The 23,723-nt window shown below is 35.6% G+C and overlaps 1 protein-coding gene across 3 annotated transcripts in view; it reads right to left on the bottom strand.

Moving 5' to 3' along the window:
- AKAP6 (A-kinase anchoring protein 6) overlaps window positions 1-23,723 on the bottom strand; it is a 267,040-nt gene that overhangs the window by 5,419 nt on the left and 237,898 nt on the right. For 2 of the 3 annotated variants that reach the window (XM_087723435.1, XM_087723448.1), the window contains 2 exons: window positions 21,014-21,229; window positions 2,764-6,109 (listed from right to left, as the gene is read on the bottom strand). In XM_087723435.1, coding sequence (XP_087579561.1) covers window positions 2,807-6,109; window positions 21,014-21,229 — 3,519 coding nt within the window. In that variant the 3' untranslated portion in view covers window positions 2,764-2,806. The remainder of the gene's footprint in view (window positions 1-2,763; window positions 6,110-21,013; window positions 21,230-23,723) is intronic. The other variant, XM_087723439.1, reaches the window with a different exon arrangement.

The following is a 23,723-nucleotide window of genomic DNA, read 5'->3' as shown; positions in this document are numbered from 1 at the left end:
ACCTTTGCGTACTGGGTTTATTTTTAGGGTACACATATACCATAGATAATTTTTCTCTTAAGTATCTCAGCTTCACATAAAATCACACATTTTAATGAGCTTACAGCACAGGTGCTCCAAGAAAAAAAAATAATGGTGTTTGCCATTTATCTTTCAAATTAAATAATGTGTTTTTAAATAGTAACTTTTTTCATAATACACTTATGGGAACAACATTTATCTGTCACATTTTAAAAGATGTATTAGTAATAAATGTAAATTACCTTTGGAAAATCAGTAATTAGGCTCATCAAAAAATAAACAATCTGCCACCAAAAAGATAATCTTTAGCATAGTTAAGTATAATAACTGTTATTTGAATAAGTTAACAAATTAGGATAGATTGCTTCTAATTCATTTCCCATAGCATGAGAAATGAAGTTAAAGTATCAACTAAGCCCTCACAGGAGGGAGGAGGGATTTCAAGAATCTGGTGGGTAGCTTAGAGAGCCTGGGGTCTGGTGCTGACTTGAGGAGCTGTGGATTTATGAGTTAGGGTACTTTTTATGTGAAGACCCCACAGCAATATCCTTGCTGAATTATATTACACCTTCATTAATTGACATTTAGGAGGCACCTCAGTGTGCATATAGCTTTTGTATGCACTAAATTTTTACCTTTAGTGAAAGGGAAGCTCATGTGGGCAGTGAAAGTTGGTGTACAATCACCAATAGGTGAATATTGAGCAAAGGCAAGGGTGGAAAATCTGTCAAGAGTTATGCTCTCTTGGGCTAAGTTGTTGTACGGGAGTGGGGCCAAACTAAGTATGCAGAGAAGTGTGCAGTGTTTGCTTGCTTTCTGTCTCTTCATGGCATTTCCTTTTTCATTCTCTTTTCTAGCACTCTTTTTTCTTCTTCCCCTTTCTTTTTTCCTACTCTCAAAACAAGTTATTTGAGGAAGCCAGATTATTCATGCCAGAAACCTAAGTGAATACTTCACAAAGCTTTTGAAATGGAGGCTGAAAGAGGTAGAATGCCCACTTCTGAATTAGAACGCATTATTGTAACTCTAGAAAATATGCAATTTCCAGTACATTGTCCTGAAAATAAGAGCTGCATCAGTTTTCTCCTTTGCTAATACACATTCCAATAAACTATTCATATTGGTTTGTAAAGGTGAACCAGTTTCAGTAATAACTGCCATGTTTCTTAATTTCAGGAGTTCACATTCAGTTTTCTGGTTTTCTTGGGGGGGGGAGTCGATTACACAGGAGGTGTGGGGAAGTGCCCATTGACAATTTGTATAGAGCCAGTAAGTTGTTAAAGCTGACTTTGACTAGACGGTGCAATAAGCCAAAAGACAGCACAGAAATGTAGGCTACACTTGTAATACCAGTTTTCTTCAATTATTTGCTACCATTCAGCTCAAATTTAAATCTAAAAAGACATGTATGCATAATTAATTTTATCAGAAAACAAATGTGAGATTTAAAGCAATGCTGTAAAGATGATAGAACTGATGCCTATAATCCATGCGTGGACAAGGGCAAATAATATTAATTTTCATGTTATGTATATTGCTTTAGGCTTTAGTTAGGATTGAAATTTTAGCACATGAGATGGGGTATCACAGGTTAGGACTGAAAATATTTTAAATAAGGTAAACTAGCACTGCTACATTTAATAGGAAATAACAAATGACATATATAAATAATAGTTCAATATCTTTTTCTTCTCCAGTGCATATAACATAGCCTCGATTCTGAATTTTATTTAAGGTTAAGAATGATGATATATTTCAGGAAACCAAGCACAAATGTTTTCTAAATGAACCAGTTAGAATTGGGAATTATAAGCAGTCCAGGTTGTAGTCACCAAGTGAGGACCTCATTCTTCATTCCCCGCCCTGTGCAAATTGCATCCACTTCAGTTCCCTCCACAATCATTTTTTTTAATTATAAAAGGAAGGAGGGGCACAGTCAATTGAATAAAAAATACTACTGGCTATGGGGATAATGGCAGAAGTGAGTCCAGCAGAGGTAAGGCAAAGGTGATGACAAACATCAGCTGGGACAACCCTGGACAGCAATGGTGGATGAATACATGGCTTTTTTATTGTGGCTGTGCTCTGCTGGGTGGCCAAAAGGCCAAAAGGAGGGAGTTGAAATGGAGGCAGTTTGTTCAGGAGAGAAGAATGTGACTGCATGATGCTGCAAAAATCATAAAAGTGGGCTAGTTTGCCAATTATTCAAACTTTGATCATGTGACCACAGGGAAGTTGCAATGGTTGCCATTTTGAGGACACATCATGTCCATTTTTTCAGCATCTTTGTAAGTTTGGATGATCATTGAAAGAATGGATTTAACCTGACTATCTGTAAAATGTAAGCTTCAAGGAGCTTACATGAGCTGTGGTGGCGCAATGGTTAGAATGCAGTACTGCAAGCTACTTCTGCTGACTGCCGGCTGACTGCAATTTGGCAGTTCAAATCCCACTAGGTTCAAGGTTGACTCAGCCTCCCATCCTTCTGAGGTGGTAAAATGAGAATCCAAATTGTTGGGGGCAATATGCTGACTCTGTAAACTGCTTAGCGAGGGCTGCAAAGCTCTGTAAAGCGGTATATAAGTCTAAGTGCTATTGCTATTAAATATCATTTTATTATTGTGAACATAAATTCAAAAGGCACGCATTATCTACTAAAACAGTCACCACCAATACTAAAATTTGTTTAATTATATGGTCATGTCACTAATAATATTCGGTCCTCAAGATTTCAGTACATACCTGCTCATGAAATAACATGTATGTGTCCAGAGACAGTTGCATTCTATCTCTTTGCATTTATGTGCCTTTCTTTGTAAAGAGGCAGGAGTTTTTCTTCACATACAAGAGTTTTTGGGTGTGGGTGCTTAATTTCTTTGCCTTTCAAGTGATCAGGTTTTAACTGAGTGGCTTTAACTAAGGCCTTTGGAGAGGTGACAAAATCTTCTTCAGATTTTGCAGTGCCAAAGGACTGACCTGGATGGTTTTCTATAGAGTCATTTGGAAAAGAATTCAAAACTGGACCTTTGTTAGAGGTCTCTTGATCGGAAGATTCACCAGGATAATTTTTTATATTCTCTGATCCTGTTTTGCTAAAAGTGCCTGGAGGATTTGTACCCATTTCCTTAGATAAGAAAGAAAAGTCATTACAATTGGTGGGTGTTTGGTGTTCATCTATTAAATCCAAGTCCTTGTACTTGACCATAGTTGCCTCAGCTTCATTAGGAGCAATGTATGTCTGCTGTTCAACTCTTTCTTCCTCAGGACAGGCTTCAAAAAAGCATTCAATGTTTTCTGCAAAGTCCAGCGGAACTGGAGTACTGCTCTTTTCTTCATCATATTTAGTCACTTCTCCACAGTCACTATCATGAGAAGAGAGTGAAAGGTAAGAATAAAAATCCCCCTTTCTAAGTTGGATTGGCCTGTGAGAATGTTCTAGAACCTTTTCTTTGATCTGGGCTAATGAATGTGGAACAGCTGGCTCGCTTTCAGGCTGTGATTTGTTCTTCAAGGCTGTGGAAGCCATGTCAATTATCTCCATCACAAAATTATGCACTGAGCAATCTTCCCCATTTCTTTTATCAAAAGCAACTGATTCACAGTTGCAACATGAATCATGACTGCTAGCTGATGGGTTTTTTTCTGCTTCATTTGATTTTAAACATGCACAGCAATCACTAACAGGCTTACCAATTCCTGTTTTACTTTCTTGATAACTTGGAGGCAATGTTAGTAATGCTGTACTGTCTTCTTTGACATTTGAGTCAAATTCTGTGATAAGATTTTTAATACCCTGGCCATCACACAAAATATGATTTTGATACTCTTTTTGAGGACTGGCTATATTTGATAGTTGAACAGCTTCCTCATTGTTAATATGAGAATCTTTTGAACTATCAGCAAATGATTCACTGACAAAATCTTCATTTTCATTCTCTTTCCTATCTAATGTACTAACAGTTACGGCAGATGTTGAAATATGTTGTCCATTTAGACTTTCTTGACTAACTGCAACATTTCCATTCTCCATATCATCTACTAAGCGATCTTGTAAAAGCTGAAAACCTTCATTTTTTGCTTGTCTTTTTGTCTCTGATGTACGATTCTCCAATACATTCTTCCTATTGCCATTATTTTGTGAAAGCTTACATATGGAATCACTCAAAAATTGTTCAATGTTCAGTGAATCTTTTGGTTTCAAAGTCTCACCACCTCTTAACTCCTTACAGCCCTGAATTTCATCATTCACATGATGTCTCCTCTTCTCCTTTGGCAAATATAATTTAGGTCTAATCCAGGTGTGGAGTTCATTCTTAATATAGTCAAGTCCTGACATTAAATTGGAGTCTTCATAAATATCCTCATCAGTTGCAATACTGGAATCATCATCTTCATCTTTCATGCCCAGCTCTTCCTCAGTCAAGGTGAGAGTAGAACTTGATAACAAATCACTATCATCTTCATCATCAGTGCAAGCGGAGGTACAGGAAACATTAACAATCATGCTAACGTTGATATCACTCTCATCAGCGACAGACCGATTGAGGTGCTTTCTGAATGATGCATTTGAATCTAGTACTTTGTTTCTGGGCATTATAATATCTTCAGAGCAGAGAGACAGATCATCACTACTGCTTAACTCAGTGAGAGAAGCAGGTGAATCTTCATTGATTGAGGAGGCAATTTCCAAGGACACTTGGCCAGTCAAGGATATTCTTTGAGAAGTGCTTTGGAGGGTGATATCAGAGATGCTCCGCTTTATTTTTTGATCTAAAGGACTTTGGATATTTTCTAAGCGATTCAAAAGATCTAACGTCCTTTTACTGAGTTCTCCAACAGAATCACTACTTCCACTAAGGTCACCGGAATCATTACCGCTAAAAAGATCTTCATTGCTCTTGTAGGGATTTAGCAAGCTCTCTAAGGAAGTGCTACGATTAAGCCCATCTCCACTTCTAAAAACAGTTAAACCAAGCAAATCACTTGTCAGAGAAAGGGAATCTAAAGAAGAGCTATGAGATAGAGTTGAAAGCACTTTCCCATTTGTTGTGTCATATAGTTTCTTTAAATCTTCCACAAACTCAGAGTGTTTAGGATCAGCATCATTCCAGTCAGTTGGTAAAGCAAGCTTTTCTGTACATGATTTTAACTCCCCAGGCTGATTTCCAGATATAAAAGGAACTTTGTCAAAATAAAAGCCATGAAGCAAGTTGCCCTGCTTGTGTGCTTTTTCTGACTGAGGTTGCTTTATCATCCGTGGTAGCTTTAATTTTGAACCTTGAAGATATGAGTAGTCATAAAATGTAAAAGCATTGTGTTTTCCTTGTAATTCTTCCACACTCACAGAATCATGATGGGCACCATTGTCTACAGCTTTTGTTCTGTTACTAAACTTTGGTTCCGATGTAGTGACGTTATCAAGGCTTTCTTCCTCTTTCGGCTTACAATTTTGTTTTATCACATCAACTATATTCCCTAAATCAGAATCTGAAATATTAGGCATGGAATTATCTTGTATTCCGTCACTATCAGGAAACAATTGGATTTCAGAGCTGCTGATAGCTTTTAGCTTTTTTTCACTGATTACTTTATTCTGACTTTCAGAATGCCTGGTAATATTTCCGCTATGATACATATAATTCTGTGGTTTTGCCAATGTGGTGCTACCCATTAAATTTGGCAAATATGAGGAAGCATCTTTATTTGTGTCTTTGTTTGCAGTAGTTGAAGGTGTAAGGCTGGAGTCTTTGGATGTGTTTTTCATGAGAGATATATGATTTTTTCTGGGTAGTTCAACATCGTGGAGACTATATACTTGGTAAACCTTTGCACCTGAAGAAGATGGCATTCTTTGGTCACTGTGACTGTCTCCATGAATGTTAGGGGCTTCTTCTTGTTTTGGATTACCATTATCAGATATTTCAGGTGGCAAATTCAGCTTTGTGTCGTCTTGTTTTGCTTCAGGTTCAGTAAAGTCTTCATTAATACTAATTAACTTATTACTTATATCCATTTCATCCCATTCTAGGGCATCTTCACTTGTGCTATTTAGCTCCATTAAACCAGGATCAATAACATTCAGGGAGTCCTGTTTAAAAAAGAACAATAGAATTATCAGTTAAAACAGAATTATGGAAAAGCAGAATTTTAATTCATAAATTTAACATAACTGGAACATATAATAGGTAGAAAGCCTATTACTCATCAATATTACAGTGCAATTGGAAAGAAATACAGTAAATAAATATGAGTATTCATAGAATACTTAGATTTGACACAGGAACCAGGTTCCAATTGATATTCAGGTATGAAGGTGCTAAGTGAGGAATCCATAAACAATGGGGAATTCAACAGAGCCTCTACACAAAACTTATTTAAACAATTTAATTAATTTAATTAAACCAATTTAATTAATGTAATTCCAATAACTATAATATTTTCTTCTTTATCACCTGCTAGCTGATCATCATCGGAATGAAATTTACACTCATGAAACTAGTGTTGGCTTAAACACATAATTATTACTTTGGGGCATGGTACTCTTACATTTTGCACATATCTCAGGGAGATAAGTAGCTCTCTTTCAAATCTCTCTGAACAATAGTTATACAAACAACTTAGCAGATCAAGAAAGAAGTGGGCTGATGATGCATATAGAAATCAGTTCAGCGACACTTATGTCACATGCAGTTTTCCCCGCTAGTGGTGAGGAATATGGTGGCACATTGCAGTCAGTATGCCAGAAGTCCAGCTAAAACCCAGATTTACTCCAAGAATTCTCAAGCTATTTTATATCTTTCAAGTCAATATACTGTTGCTGACATCCCATCAACTAGACGATATATGCAGTATACTGATCCACATTCAATATGCTTTATTCATAATGAAAGAACTATATCAAGTCCCCATTACAATCCATCAAATCTAGATTTTATATTCTGCAACATGAGTAGATCATAAAGAGCAATCAGACTGCTTAATGCTTGTGTGCCAGACAGGTTCTTATATCAGTTCTCTAGTTTTCCTATATTCATCTGGGCAGAATATTTATTTGAATTTCTGTTTGGTTGCTCGTAAAAGCAGTATTCAAGAAATTATAAGTAATAAATCTGTAAAGCAACCCCTTCATTACATTAGTTTCATATGTTGCTAGCTTTAAAAATATTCTGGAAAGTTTTTGAATAATGATGCAAAATTTTAAAAAGTTGTCTTCCAATTCACATTTGTCCAACATTTAATCACACATATCCTTTTCTAATATTTTAGAAGTATACTCAATGGTGAACAAGAATATTGTATACTAACAATGATTAAATAAAGCTAGTAACTTCACCTATACCTCTTTTTTGACTTTATAATCAAAATGGTATGCTGGAGATTGGAATAAAGATGCATTTCTAATTTTCATTTCTCAACTTTTAGTCTATCATCTAATTAATTGCTAAAATTAAAAAAATATATCTTAAATATGTACAAATAGAGGATAGACTATGTGCTTCAGTAGAGCTGGCCTTCCATAATTCTCAGTTAACATAGTTATTAACTGTAGGAATGCTGGGGTGGGAGAAGCTAGAAATGTCAGATTTATCTGACAAATTTCTTTTCAAGTAATAAGAATTCTGGCAAAATACAATATTTCATTCACAAAATCCACAAGGACTTAAATATTTGTCAGCTCAAATTTCATTTAAAAATATATTTTAAAAAAATGAATACATCAAGGCAAAGAATAATACATGATTCACACAAAATATGTAAAGGAAATAAAAATGCAGTATTACTGTAGACTGAATACAGAAAGAACCATACATCCCTGATTTGTGGTCCAACACATCTGGAAGGCACCTGGATATAAAAGGTTGGTAAAGGATTTCAAGGTTTTAAACTTTCTATATAAAAGCTCCATAGTTAGCTCGAAAATGATGTTACTGGAGTTCCTCCTTTATTCAAAAGTATATGTCACAAGTAACTTCCATACATTTTAAAACTAATACCCTTCTGTAAATTCCATAGAGTTTGTGAATTATTACTCAGTCTCTTCTCAAATATGGAATATTTGTTTCTTTGATTGTGAAGATAACATTTGAACTGTAAACCAGCTGTTGACAGCTTTATTTATTCTTCCCGTTGTACAAATTCAACAATGATGCAAGAAATTTTAGCTCACTTATCTTAACTGTATAACCACTTTAATATAAAGGTTTTTTTTTGTCTCTTATATCATTTAAACTATGTAAACTTTTAAAAGATAAATAAAAAGATCCAGCCTCAGCAACAAAATTTTGCTGTAACCCATGTTAGTGTTTTATTTGCTTTCACAGGATCAAGCAAGATATTAAAGGGACCTGGAAGTATGATGCAAAGTTCGGACTGCAGGACTGCCCTTATCGCATCATTAATATGTTAAATTTAGTCACTTCTTGATACTGTAAATGAAGCACAGAGGATTGGCAGGGCCTCCTGAAGTCTGTGTTGAATGAAGCCTGAATAAAGCTCATGCTGTGAATAAGGAATCAAATGCATGGACAATAACACCTGGATGAATGAAGCTGAACTGGATTAACTTTGGAGTTTGTACTAAAACATTGCATGAAGCCACATTCTCAATCAAAGATGGTTTTAACTTGGTTTTTCTCTCTTCAGCTGTTATGGAAATAGTTGATGCAAAATAAATCAGAATGTCCCATTTACTTTTACTTATTTTAAAGTAAAAAGCAGAGGTAGTGCACCTATAGTTCTTCACATTTACAATAAGCGATTGAAATCATGATCTTTCTTTTTGATTGTAATATCCCATTTGATTCTGGAAGAATTCAGAACTTAGTAGAACATATTGCAAGTCATAAAATGGATAAATAATACTGAGATTGCTATTATTTAAATGCATTTAATATTGTAGAATTATTGCAACATTAATGTTCCACAGTGCTCTACTATAATGTTATATCATCAGAAAAAAGTGTTTTTCATTTAAGTGGTAGATATAATATTTTGGGGCAACTGTGGGAATTCATTTAATTCAGCAGGACATCCAAACCGTATAACTGGAACCATAGGGCACCCTTCATTTTTTAAAATCCTCTTATGGATCGTATTCACCTTTAAACAAAAATTGGAATGTACTAGACTGCTACACAGTTTGAACTAATTTGGGGAGAAAGGAGTCATTGATTATGTGTCAGTTGATTCTGGTTTATCATTTTTATATTTGTAGTCAATTGCTTTGTAATTTGATTAATCATTTTAATTACATTGCAGTTGCTTCATTTATTTAATTGAATGGATCCTTTAAGGCTTATTGTTTCTATTTTTAATATACTTTGCCTCTAGTTCTAATAAATTCTAAATTGTTTTTCCTTTTCAATAATGAAGTTCACAGGAACAACCCAAAACAAAGGGACTTTTTAAAAAAATGAATAATTTTAATAGACAATTGGTTCTCTTGATGGCTGCAATGGAAGATAGTGAGAGAACTTCACTTTTCTCATGTCATGCCAAGTGACTTGCTGTTTCTCAGCAGACATCGGAAAGTTGTTTGGCATAAAACATTATCATCTTAATGAGTGTGCAAAGTATACATTTCCAGATGGAGTGGCATTGAGCCTTGGATTTGATATGTCAACAAATAACAGCTTAGCACATGACAGTGTTAATGCTTCTTCTCTGCATGAAATATTTCAATAGAGAAACAATTATGATGGCAGGTACATAAGGTTTGTACCTTGGCAGAAAAAGTCTGCAGTGTCATTCTAATATACAGTACTGTTATAAACAGGACAATTTACAAAAGCAAAGCTTTTGCACCACATGCCTTTCTCCATTAACACAGTTTTATGGGTTTGAATATTGAATGTGTATATTTACTTCTTTTCTGTCATATTCTCATCATGTTCTAAATAAATAATAATGAGTTTGAATGACCCATTCAATCATAAATGTATCGGCTAACCTAAGCTGAAAGTTAGTTGGTTAGTTGTAATTTGATGCGTTGTGCAGTGCAATCATAAGAATGACACTGTTGTTCCTTACAGAGGCTCAGTAATAGCCCACCACAAAATTAGATTAAAACACAAACACAGAGAAGGAATTTCCTCACTACAAGAATTCTGCATTTGAGTTAGTATGCTGTGCATTTACTTCGATAAAAATGATCATATTTTCAGATCCACTTCTGCCTAATTCATTAATGTTTACTTGGAACTTCTTGTGTTATAGCCAGAGAATATCCTCTTCATTCAAAATGCAATATTATACTAATATGTAAAACAACAATTATGTTTTATTATGGCTTTTGAGAGGAAAAGGTAATTATTCTATCCCTAGAACAATTATAGTTAAAGTGGATACTAATTAGTAGCTCTGTTTATTCTGAAAGAAAATACAATTTAAAAGGTTCTTTAAAAAAAAAAAGAGTAGAAATAGTCATCAGGTCTAAGGGATGTGATAGTAATAACAATTCCACACACTGAGATGGTATATCAGTGTAAGCCACTACTGTTTCTCAAACACATTGATACTCCAATTCCAGTGAATAATTTCCATAGAAAACATTGGTTATATTTCCTTTTATTTCATTTTAAACCAATTGAAATGGCAATCACCGGCTTACATGTCAAGTTGCATAGGTGGAGGATTTGTTTCTCCTGATAATACCACACAGTACATTTTTTTGAGAACAGCTTCTATTCTTCTAGAATTGACTATTTGTCAAAGAGTTACATGTCAGGTACATGCATATGTGTGTATGCATTTTTGTTTATATATCTCTCTGTGTGTTCATATGCATTAAGTAGAATATAATTTTGAATTCAACAGAGCTTTGAGTGTAGTGAATGCTTTGTTTCAGAAAAAATGTTTTTATATCAAGCACATATTTATCTATTTGTGGAAATTTCATGGTATGCATTTAGTATGTGTGCACAAATGCTTCTCCCTCGATCTATGTAGCTAATTTAGGGTGTTGTAGAAGGACAGTAAATAATTGTTTTATTTGCTAGTATTGTAACCTTTTTGGCTAGGGATGGAAAGAGCTGTCAATGCTTCTTTCTTTCTTTCTTTCTTTCTTTCTTTCTTTCTTTCTTTCTTTCTTTCTTTCTTTCTTTCTTTCTTTCTTTCTTTCTTTTTTGCCTTATATGCCAAAATAATTTGGCTGGAACATACTGAAAAGGGGATTGTTGGGACAGGCTTGGATATACAGACACGTCTTTGGAACTGACATTTTTGGGCCCAATGAAAGCAATGAAAGAAACATTTTTAAAAAGTAAAGACTGGCACCAAAAAAATAATCAACATACTCTCTTGAATGTACTTGTACTATTTACTTAACCTATTAGTTTTATCAAACATTCTGAAGCCTCTAGAAAGTTCCTTTGAATGTTGAATTTTTTGATGCTTATAATTTAAAGGTCAGGGGTATTTAATCTTGGCAAATTTAAGATTTATGGACTTCAACTCCCAGAAATTCCCACCAGCCATGGTGTAGATAGATATAAAGATATCTATGTTTATAGATATATATTGCTACAGTACTCTGAGGCAAATTATAATATTAGTTTACTGAAATATTTGTAAGAGTATAAAAACAGCAATCATTTTGTGTTTGTTCTGTTTAGAAAACAGGATCTTGGCTATTAGTTTTATCTGGTCATTATCATGACATTAGCAGCAATGTCTCAATCCATCTTGGGATGCATTTTTAACAATATTTTTACATGATTGGTGCCAGAATGCGAAGAAGTGGTTTGTATTTGAATATTCATTCAGTTCAGATAAATGCAGTGTATTCAAATATATTTGTTCAAATTAATACTTTCTTTTTTCACTATGGATGACCTGTTGGATGTTTTAAACCCACATGCAACCTGTGCCTATAGGTCAATATACAAGGATTAAATTGAGATTCAGAGGCTACTATCATAGTTCTCTCCCATTTTTTCCTTGTTAATCTTAATGAGATTATACAGTTGAAGGCACATCCAGTTTCTCTATATCTCTGCATAGCTCCTTGTTTGTTTCAAGCCCTTGAGTTTGTAGAAAGAGCTTGTACTTCTTAAAATCACCTTCCATTTCACAATCACTCCAGCCATGGAACTATAACTAGGCCGCAGAGGTCTTGGGAAGTTTGTGTGCGTGTGTGAAAGCACGCACTGCTGCATTTGTGAAAGTGGCACACACACGTGCACAAAACCATCCCCTGTCTCCCTTGTGCCCGCCATCATTTTTGCCAGGTAACCAAGCTAGAAAGTTTGGGGAACACTGAACTGTAACAGCTTAGAAGTTAGGAGCTGGTATTACTGACAGAAGAAAATTAGTGTAGTTCAAAACATGCTATAGTTGGCAAGTTAAGGGTTGGAAGCGCTTTCCAAAACGGCATAGTAATTTAAATCATAACAATGGTTGAATACAAAAATTTTATGATGAAGTAAAATAAAAAAGCACCCAAAAATTAGCTAAACATAAAGCCCAAAGGCTGCAGCAACTCTGGCACTAACAGAGTTGGCAGTGTAGCTGGTAGAGTAAGATTGATACTGATTCCCAAAGAAACAAATATGCTAGTCTTTTGCAGCAAAGTTAACAAAGAATCTTGTGGTCTCTTAATATATTAACATAATTGTTGTAGAATAAACTTCCTTTCACAGACTACACAGATAAGGGCATAATAAACCATTAGGGTTAAAAAAACCAGCAACAATATTGTAATTTTTTTTATCCTTCCTCATAGGCTAAAAGTATTGCAAAAAAAGTAAATAACCAATACGATTTCTTGTTACTGATATAAATGATACTATGACACAATATTCCATAATGTTATTTAAGAAGTATATTAAATGTGCATACAGTATTTGTGCAGGCTAAACTTGTAGATTGAAGCCACTGATCAAGTTTGTACCTCTTTTCCAAAATTGACTTTTTCAAACACAAAACTTGCTATACTGCTGAGCGAACCTCCTACAGAGGGAATGGCTCTATAAACTTTAGGAACTCATTTATTATGTTGCTCGATCAGACACTGCATTTATTCACACAGTACTTCTATAAAGCTGAGCTTTCATTAGAGCCATTGGGAGGCCCAAGTCTTTTTCTCTTAACTTGAGAAGGTGAAGCTCAAACAGATAATTAACCATGCAACAATGAGGAGGCTTGCCGAGTAAGCAGTAGTGTGAAAACAGTTACTCCTCACAAAAGAGGGGAAATTAGCTGGCTGGATAAAAGAGGAAGTGTCAGACTGGAAGACTGAAACACAGAAAGGAGGACTGCCAGCCTAAGCAGATAGCTCTGATGCATCATTAATGCCATTTTTTAATACCTAAACTCCACAGCTGTCCTAATCCAAATGCATTTCAAACACCGCCCATCATGAGGAACGAAGATACCACACTGAAACGATTGCCGTTAAACTTCCCATGTTCCTCTTTTTAATCGTTGTCAAAAATTGCCAACAGCGAAATGTCACAAGCTCTCAGTGCAGCATCTTTGTTCACTATGCCAGGGCAAACAGAACTTCTGAAAGAGAGAAATTCACTATCTTCATTATAACAAAACATATCGTATTTTTCCTCGTGAAGACTAATCTCTCCAGAAACAGAAAGTTAGGTTTGATTCTGTTGTTTTCATACAGAACAGATTTAATTGTGTGTATTCCTTTTCTACATTACTTTATCTAGAACGATGTTCCCTGAAGCAGGCTCCCGCCCCCTCTTTTTGGCAGAGGTTCAGGTGCATGCAGTGCCAAAAGAAATAGAATAAACAAACACTGCTTAATGCAGCTGGCTAGGTAATTTACATATTACTGCACACCAAACATGGAGACCTGAATATGGATTAGAGCTCCTGTTATGACACAAATGCTATATAGATAAAGAAAATGAAAATTCTAGCTACCCCTCAATTTACCGTTCTCAAGAGTGACATTTTTCTGGGCAATATATGTAGAAACATGTATGTGCATTTTAGGAATACATTAACATCCACAAAAGAAAATTATTGGGCAGAAAAATATATATGAGAAAATTGATACTCTGGGTGTTTCTTCATAGCCTTGTACAGGAATTTACCTGTAGGATTAAACCAGGAGTCATAGAGAAGCTTCTCATCAGCCCAGCTATTTTATAGTTCTTTGTTAATTTTGTGGGAAGATCTCAAAACAAGCCTACGTCACTGAGGATATTTATTAAGCACCCTTAAAGCTCATGAATGTCTGCTCATACTCATTGGTATTGGAAATGTTGTAACGTGCAATCTTAAGTTTCCTAGAGAATGTCAGAATGAAATTAGTTAATAAAAAAATGTAAGTACCACTTATTTATTAATTTATTTTAATTTATGCTTCAGTGTATTGTGAGTTAATAAAAGCATTGAGCAAAATACAAAACAAGTAAGACATCTGTCTTGATAGCATTTTGTATCAGGAACGGACATATTTATTAACTTAATCAAATTTGAGATCAAATATATGCCCTGTATAATCCAGTACATAGCTGCAAAATCAGTTTAATTAATTCAATGAGAAAAACCTTTTAGTAAATATTCTCTAGAAGTTCAAGGCAGCTTAGCAATGTCTCTGTTTGTGTGTGTGTTTGTGTGTGTGTGTGTGTTTTCTTCATTTTATTCCCTCCATAACAACCCTGTAAGGTAGGATAGATTGAGAGATATTGACTGATCCCAAAAAAATCCAGTATTTCTGTAAAGTTTGATGACTCATATCTAAAAAGAACAGCTATAGAATAAACCATATGTGAAAAAGATGCAATTAAAGACATTTTGAATCTAAGCCAAGTAAATGTGTGTTTAAAGAAGATGGATACTTCAGAATGCCATGATGTACAGCTTTGACTTGATCCAGCAAGGGTGTTTTTCAGTTCATAATGCATCTAACACTAGGACAATACAACACACACACACACACACACACACACACACACATACACAGAGTCCTCCAACTATGAGACCTTTTAGAGGATTGCATATGTTGCATATGTGCGTGTACATTCCCCGGAGGAGCAAATACTACTGACGGAAATTTTCGCTTACCAGGCTAGGAGAAAAAGGATTGAATTCCAGAGCCCTTGTACTTACTATAGTTTGACCCTCAGACAACTATGATAATGAGTAGTCTACAGCAGAGGATGCCATAACATTTGAGTGCCTAACAACTCAGATTATGCGATTCTTCCAAAATATTTTTTACTGCGGTCTGTGCAATTAGTGCAACAGTAGTCAGGTTAAACCTTTGGCATTACTGGAACGTAATAAGTGGAGATTATTTGTAGAGAATTCTCACTGCGTGTTTTTTGTTCTAAGTTTTACATGAGTTTACAAAAACTTTTTCAAAAGTTCTATACTTTTTCTTTCTCCATTAGTTCCTTCTGTTCAAAATAATTACCTAATTTGCCATTGAGTCATTTAATTAGGGATTGTCCATACTAAGTGACAACTTATACAAATAACAAAACGATGGCTCTTCCATTTGTCTCCTCAGTAGATTTCTCCCCCTCCCCCCCCAAAAGTATGTAATGACCATCAGACCACTTATTTGTTTTGCTTTTTCTTAAGGGAAAAGGAAAGAACAGGGACACCATTAGGAGCAACTTTACCAAGACGTGTTTTCTTTTCCCGAAAAGCACAAAAGGAGAAGTGGATGAGGATATCGGCTTAGCGGCAATGCATCATTTTAACACATTTTGTTTTCCAGGTTTGCTTTTCATTCATTATAAAGAATCTGGGATTTTTCCCAACGTCTCTCAAATGGCACTTTCAACAGCCTCTTTAACTCCTAAGAATAAGCAGCCAAGAGAAAAGGAAAGAAAATGCTTGGTAGTTTTTTTTTTTTTTTTAAATAAGCTGTCTCACTACTGCAGATTTTTCGAAGTTCTTACAACTCTAATTAAAATGTGGTAATTGGTTATGTTACCTCAATTACCATGATGCATGGACACTGATGCAGAGCGACACCAATTGAATCCCTTGGGTGTTATACCCTAAGGCCATCCCATTTATTGTGGCCTTATTATTTTCAATTATGTGCCTGGATGTACAGCATACTTTCAAAGCCAACACACATGGGAATTGTGCTGGACACACAGAACAGTGTACTTACAGAAATGTTCAGCGGTAGATAAAAATTTGCATGATGGAATGGAAGTGCTTCTCAAAACTACATGAATAATACGAGTCAGGAATATTATACAGAATCAGTAACAGGCTATCAGGCTATTCCAAATTGATAATGCTGCTTCAGAATTTCTGTGTCTCTGTTGGGAATTAGTAACTTGTAGATTGCAACAGAAAAAAAACAAGCAGGTTTTATCTGATATAAATTTGAAGTCTAGGTCAGTGAAATCAAAGAATAGGAAAGGACAAAATTCCTTTCAAAAGTCCACTAGAATTGCTGTCCAATAAGTTTCAATAAATAAGAATAATAACATGTTTACTTTGTAGGTTTTTTTTCCTTAATTCATTCTCAGATTTATGTTGGGAATGAGTGGTTAAATAAATAAAATGTATTTTTATATTTCAAAATGTATTTAAGGAGCAATCTTATGCAAACTCAGTCAGAAGTAAGACTATGGACTGGGTTTATCTATTGCATTATGCCTTGTTTGTTTAACCATGGTTTATGAAACAAACAACAATTGCTGGCTTCACAAAACATTAAGCCACAGATCATTCCATTCATTTATTCACACAATAGCAGGATGCAACTAAACATGTTAAATGAAAACCAACCATTCTGGATTAGTAAAATATGTGTACGCAGCCCACACGGTTTGCTGCCTGGAAAGTAGTGACAGGAATATGATACAGTGTATAAGGGATACCTATAGAAAGAATAGATTTAGATCTGGCCAGTGAGTCGGTAGCTTAAACACAAGAGTGAATACTTCACACTGTCTACTTTTTTTTTCCTGAATAGGAGACAAAAGAAGCATCAAAGCAATCCCTGGTTAAGCCTTCTATGTTTTCATTTTCCTCAGGAAATGAAAAAAAGAGATAGCATATAAGGGTCTAATGAATAAACTGGCCTTCAGAAAAAAGTAAACAAGAAGGCAAGAAAAATAAGTGTGAAAGCTTCTTTTTCAATTGACATTTTCTTTTCAAAGTATCAAAATACTAAATTGTTCATATTTACATGTGTTTATTAGGAATAGTTTAAACATTTCCAAGTTTCAGCTGGGAAAACATTAGCTTTCAGTTACTGTCAATTAAAGGAGTATTAAAATATCACTTTCACAACTGATGAAGTATTTAAAAGTTTTCATTGGAATATAAAATACTATATGGAACAGCTATAAATTATGGAGAAGTACACAGACACACATATGCAAACACAGTTTTAAAACAGAATAGTTTATTCTAAGAAAAAGATTCCCTGAATTACTTCATAGTTAGTTTACTGTCCAAAATTTAGAGCACTCTATTCAAAATGATATTTTTCATAGATAGTGAAAGCACTCCCAGAATGGTCAGGATGGCTTAGAATTCAAGGAGTTTTAATTCAACGCAATGGAATGGCTTCCTCGGAGGAAGAGAAGTTGAGAAATCCTTATGAATCACACACACAAGTAACATATTTCAGAACCATTAGAGAAGGAAAGAGAGCTTGCAACCAAAGGGAAGATTAGCAATTAGAGAACTGGATGGATTGAATTAATTTAGTGTTGCTTACTCATTTTACATTCTTTGGGAATGTTGTTCATACACATGTTTTGTTCATACACATGTTTTGAACATTGAGAAATTGGTATGCATCATTACAAAAATGACAGTCATGATATGGTGTTTGTTTGTGTGTGGTGTATTATCTTAAAAACAGTTGTGCATTCAAAAGAGGGGAAAGAAGGATCATGCATTAATGCAAATTTGGGAAAGTTGAACTAAAGGATAAAGTCCTTCTTTCTAGAAAATACAAAAACACTGGTTGTGTTAAGCAAATTCAGGATTCACAGGGAAAAGAAAATAACAATTGCTTAACATGTCTTTTGGTCACCCAGTGCTTTTCATTCCAAAAAGGAATTTTGGACAGCCAGCCAATAATCCCAACCTGGAGTTCCTTTACTTAATCCTTCCTCCTTTGGGAGTGGGGGAGGAGGAGGAGGAGAAAGATATAATACTGAAATTAAACAGAGAAAGTAAACACTCAATTAAATCTTTGAGCAGTAACAATAGAATGCCAGTAGATACCATTAGTAAAAAAAATGGACAAAGGAAAATGTTAGAACAGCACTTTAAAGAAAAGATGAAAATAGCTCCTGACCTTCCATATTGCATGATGTAATGATCCAAGTAATCTTTTTCCATATCAGGGACTCTTAATAATATCAAGTAAGATGCCATCAGAGATGCAAACACATCCGCTTTGTTTTATATATTACAGTATATTTTGGACAACCTCAATTAAAACACACATACACACACAGTTTCCCAGGGAAACTATTCATTTGCCAAGACTGGCACAACATCAAGCTCAAGGAAATAGACAAGGCAGAGAAAGCAATTTTGGGATCAACCCAAGAAATGACTACACAGGAACTGAATGAAAGGAAATGCTGTAAAATGCCAGCTTGGAATTGGGAGACAGCGAATGCAGCAGAAGCTAACGCAATTCAATTCCAACCAGAGCATTTGGATTCTAAGAACTCTTTCATCACTGGAAAAACACTTACAAACTAAGGCCCACGTTTTTATATGGTGCATATGTTTGCAGCTACAAGACTCCACAAAACAAAAATATCGCCTGCGCTCCAAATCAAACCTAGAAAGAATTTTTAATAGCTGCCATATCTTGGCAGGAAACAAGTTGTGCTCCCTACTAGGTAAAAGATAATTCAGTCCAACAAACAAGGCCAGGTTTTCTCAGGCAAAATGGGAACAAAGCAGTGTGGAGCTTGTGAAGTTCTGTCCAGTCCTGAGACAAAGAAAACATAGTGCTTGTACACTCATTCTACCTCACCTCTCCATCAATTACTATCCAAATAAAGTCACAAGACTACTTCACTCCTGCTGCAGACACAGCACTCACCTTTAATTAACATGTATCCACTTATTTAGAGGTACTACAGTACCTCCAAGCAATTGCCTGCCTGGGAAAGAGAAAACTGGTCCCCATCAGCAGCACTCTTGTGTGTTCAGCAGCCTGCCAGGTTTTCCAGGGCTGCTCCTTGCCTCTGCTTGTGGCAGAAGAGAACAGGACCTTCTAGAAGGTGAAATTGAAATGGAAGCACAACGCAAAAGAACAGCTCACTGCTGGTTACAGGTATTTAAGTGAAACAAGACAAAAAGAAAACAATCATCTTCTCTGCTCCCGGCCATATGTCATATATTCACCAGCTACATTGTATGAGAACATAGGAAGTGAGACAGAAATGGTTTGCTGCAGGGTTAGCTGGAGTTGCCAAACTTCAAGTGTGCTGTTCATGCAAAATCAAACGACTGTTGGGGACAAAGGTGAATTCTGCAAAGACAGCAACCATACTGTATGTCTGCTTCTTTAGAAATCACTTCTTCCACAGTGCATAATTAACCTGTGGAATTCGCTGCCATCAGTGAATTAACTTTAAATTTTAAAGCTAATTTTAAAAGCTTCAAATAGTGATTGAATGTATTTATGGTCTATCAATGGTTCAAACACACCTGGCTTCCAAATTAATGGCAGGAGAACAAAGATGGTTGAGGCTAGAAAAGCATCTCATTGCCCACTCTGAGAAACAAAATGGATGTTGATCCAGAACAAAGATGGATCTTGGCCTGATCCAGCAGAGCTATTCTTAAGTTCTGCTCTTTATTTTACAAATGTGAAAAACCTGAAATTATTAAACCCAACAGGCCCTGTCAATCAATGATTAAAATCCAAGAAAATGGAAGGCAGTACTAATATTTGCCAAGGACAATAGGATTGTTCTGCAGTACAGTGGATTGGAACAGGCGTAAAACAATCCTGATACAGATAATTCTTGATTTATGACAACAGTGGGCCCATAATTTCAGTCGTAAGTTGTTGTGATCATAATATGATAAATGAGAAGATTTGAAGTTCCAACTGGTTTTTTTAAAATTACAATGTCATTAAGCAATCACTGTAAACCAGATGCATTTTCCTCAAGGATCTTTTTGCTGGAAACTGGAGGAAATGCTGGAAATCGGCAAAAAAAGTCACAAATCTTGATCATCTGACGGTGGTATGCGGTGGTAAAAGTGAGCTGATTGCCAAGTGCCCAAAAGGTGATCATTTGACAGTGGAGGGGTGTGCAGCTTTGTAACTCTGAAAACAAGTCATAAGTAACTCTGAGGATGGTTCATAGTAACTTTGAACCATTGGTAAACAATCAGTCATAAGTCAAGAACTGTACCTATTAAGCTCAAACACAACATTAATGACCTCACTTTTTCCTTGCTCTATGATTTTATTAGTGTTGAATGTGGCAATGGTGCTACAGCAGAAGAAAAAACACAAGTACTTAGATATGAACTAGCAGTCACTGGCAAGTAAATGATACATACCTAAAACACTTTATGAACTGCAAAAACCAGTTCCATAGACTTGCATAATATCATAATGCCCCTGCCCCATTCCCTATCACAATGCTAAGTGAAAATTATCCTTAAAAAATGCAATTCCAGATGCTAAAAGAATGTCTACACCTGATTTGCAAAAAAAGAAAAAAAGAAAAAAAAACATTTGGGCTGAATCTTAAGAAGGACTGATGTTATTTATCTACAATTAGTTTTTGTTCTCCAGAAATCATTTCATTCAGTACAGACATTACACAATGTAAAATACAGAATTGTATTCTTTAAAATAATTTCTGCCTAACCCATTAATCAGTTGATTCCATCTATGTGTAAATTAAGATGTGACTTATAAGAAATTATTTGGTTCCTATTGTACCTGGCTATAGCATAATTTTTTAAAAAAAGGTTGAGACAATGCAACAATAAGTCCAATGGGAATGGATGGGAAGGGAGTGGGGGTGTAAGTCAGACAGATATCACTTACTGGATGCTTTGCCAACTTCTTCTGCAATCTAGTTTGCCACTGGACTGCTTGCATGATGATAGCTTCCCACCTTCTTTCAAGATTTACAATTATCAGCTGCATCGACTGATGGTCCGCACTCAGATTACAGGTATCCTGATCATCAAGGAGGTGTTGGCACAAACGTAACACTGAGCCTACCCCTCGACGCCTCTGCTTGATTTCACAGCACAGAGACTGTGGACAGAAGAAGGGTCAATGTCAATATACCATTGTTGATTTTAATGGATTTTATGGTCACCTTTTATGTTTTGCATTTTGTCTTGGTTGTTATTAAGCCACCTTGAGCTCCTGTATAAATAGAAAGGTGGGCTATAAAGCAAATGTATATGTTACATGTATAACCACATAGCAGGTAGTCCTTGACTTACAACAGTTCATTTAGTGACCATTCAAAGTTACAATGGCACTGAAAAAGGCGACGTATGATCATTTTTATCACTTATGACCGTTGCAGCATCCCCATGCTCACTTGATAAAAATTCAAATACTTGGCAATTGACTCATATTTATGACACTTGCTGTGTCTTGCGGGTCAGGTGATCACTTTTCATGACTTTCTAACAAGCAAAGTCAATGGGGAAGTCAGATTCACTTAACAACTGTGTTACTAGCTAAACAATCACAGTGATTCATTTAGCAACCGTGGCACGAAAAGTTGTAAAATGCAACAGAAATTTGGGGCTCAATTTTGGTTATAAGTCGAGGACTACCTGTACATTGTACATATACATTGCAAGAATTATTTGTAGTTTGCAGCAGGTCTTGAATGAACAACAGTCAGATCAAAATGCAAATATATGTCCTGTAAAGCTGGATAGCTAATTTTGAAAATAATATATCAGCAATGTGTCCCTTCTTTGTTCAAACATATTAGAAGTCATGTCGTTGGTGTCATAGACTTAAGTTGTTTATATTCACTTTTTTTTTAAAAAAAGTTCCCTAATTAAAATAGTTTTTATTATTATACAATAGGAGGGAAGGCAACTGCTACAGAATCCTAAAAGTTGGAAAGTTCCAAAGGAAGACTTTTAATTTTCGTGGCAATGACTTACTCTACATCAGGAATATATTTGTAAACAGATTCCTAACTAGAGTGATGAAGAATACTTCAAATTGATCTTAGTCTACTTCATAAGTTTTGGAAATAGATTATTGGTAAAGAGACTACATTTTATAGGGGAATCCCTCCATGATATATATGGGAACGAATGGATCGAAGAACAGGGAGAGAAAGACGTTACTATCTTGACCTCTAGTTAGGATTTACAACATGGAAAACCTGCATGATAATATAATCAATGTCCCAACATGGGTCTCTTGCTGGGTATGGTGGCTAATGGTCTGCAGCCCAATTATACACAAGGCCACTTCCTTCCAATAGACTGTCCATCCATCCACTCTGTGCCTGCAGAAGAATACCTGCTGAGGCATGATGGAAATTCAAAGGCAAGTGGTTTCTGCAAAAGTTTCCCCTTTGTAGAATGCCCCACCACCAGAAATAAGATCTGTGTTCTTCAGTCTTGATTTATAGCAAGCTGTTAAAGCTTGGCTTTTCCAAGGATCTTCAGGATGATGGAGTTAAGTCTGAATCTAATCATAGCATGTATAAGGGCACTATCAGTACTGATGCAATGTACTGATTGTTTGACAGATGGTTTATACCAGTGATGAAATTCACATTTTTTTACAGCAGTTCTGTGGGCATGGCTTGGGGGGCATGGTGTAGCTTGGTGGGCATGGCTTGGGGGGCGTGGCAGGGGAAGAATACTGCAAATCTCCATTCCCACACCATTCTGGTGCCAGCCAGAGATGGCATTTGCCGGTTCTCCAAAGTACTCAAAATTTCTGCTACCGGTTCTCCAAAGTACTCAAAATTTCTGCTACTAGTTCTCCAGAACCTGTCAGAACCTGCTGGATTTCATCCCTGGTTTATACTATCTAGAAATATATACATCATGTATTGATATTTTTGATTATTTTATTTTATTTATTACTGACTCTCTGCTCTAAACTACTTAGAGATTGAAGGAATGAAGCAGCATAAGGGCCTGGAAACACATGTATATAAGTCGCCTTTAGAGAGCTACTAGCAGACAAGTTTGATCAGTAAATAATGCTGTATGAATTACTTTACATTGTTGGATGTAATCTTATGTCCAGACTTGTCTATTATAATTTGACCTATGTGGGGCTCCCCTTGGTTCTAATCCTATATTTAGTAGAGAACTGAGAAGAACATATGTATCACTTTGTAAAAAGCATTACAGTGGGCAACATCCAGGTAAAAACCAAATGGCTTTAAACTTCTGTGTGGCTTGAGTCCAGACAACCTGAGAGAACATATGGGGTCCATAAGACAGTCCCCCTACCAATTCAGTCTTCGAGATCATCTGAAAGATTTGTCTACAATTGTCATGCTGTATCTCATAGCATCTCATTATGGAGTCTTTTTTCTGTGGGCGCTCCACTTTGTAATAATAAACTGGTAGCCTAATCTTTTTATTTTCCTTTTTTTAAAAAAGCCATGCAAAGAACCTGCTAAAAGAGCTTCTCAACTGGTGATTTTAATTGTTTTAATATTTCAGGTACTTTGATTTTATCTCTTATTATAAACTGCAGAGAGATTCACTGGGCATTTGGTATGGTAACCAACAATGATTATGTATTC

The sequence above is a fragment of the Thamnophis sirtalis genome, unplaced genomic scaffold (assembly GCF_051295495.1).
Source record: "Thamnophis sirtalis isolate CommonGarterSnake01/CBP01778 unplaced genomic scaffold, rThaSir2_p1.2 scaffold_1, whole genome shotgun sequence".
Lineage (NCBI taxonomy): Eukaryota > Metazoa > Chordata > Lepidosauria > Squamata > Natricidae > Thamnophis > Thamnophis sirtalis.
The sequence above is the reverse complement of the archived record's forward strand: the minus strand, read 5'-3'. Positions and strand labels throughout refer to the sequence as shown.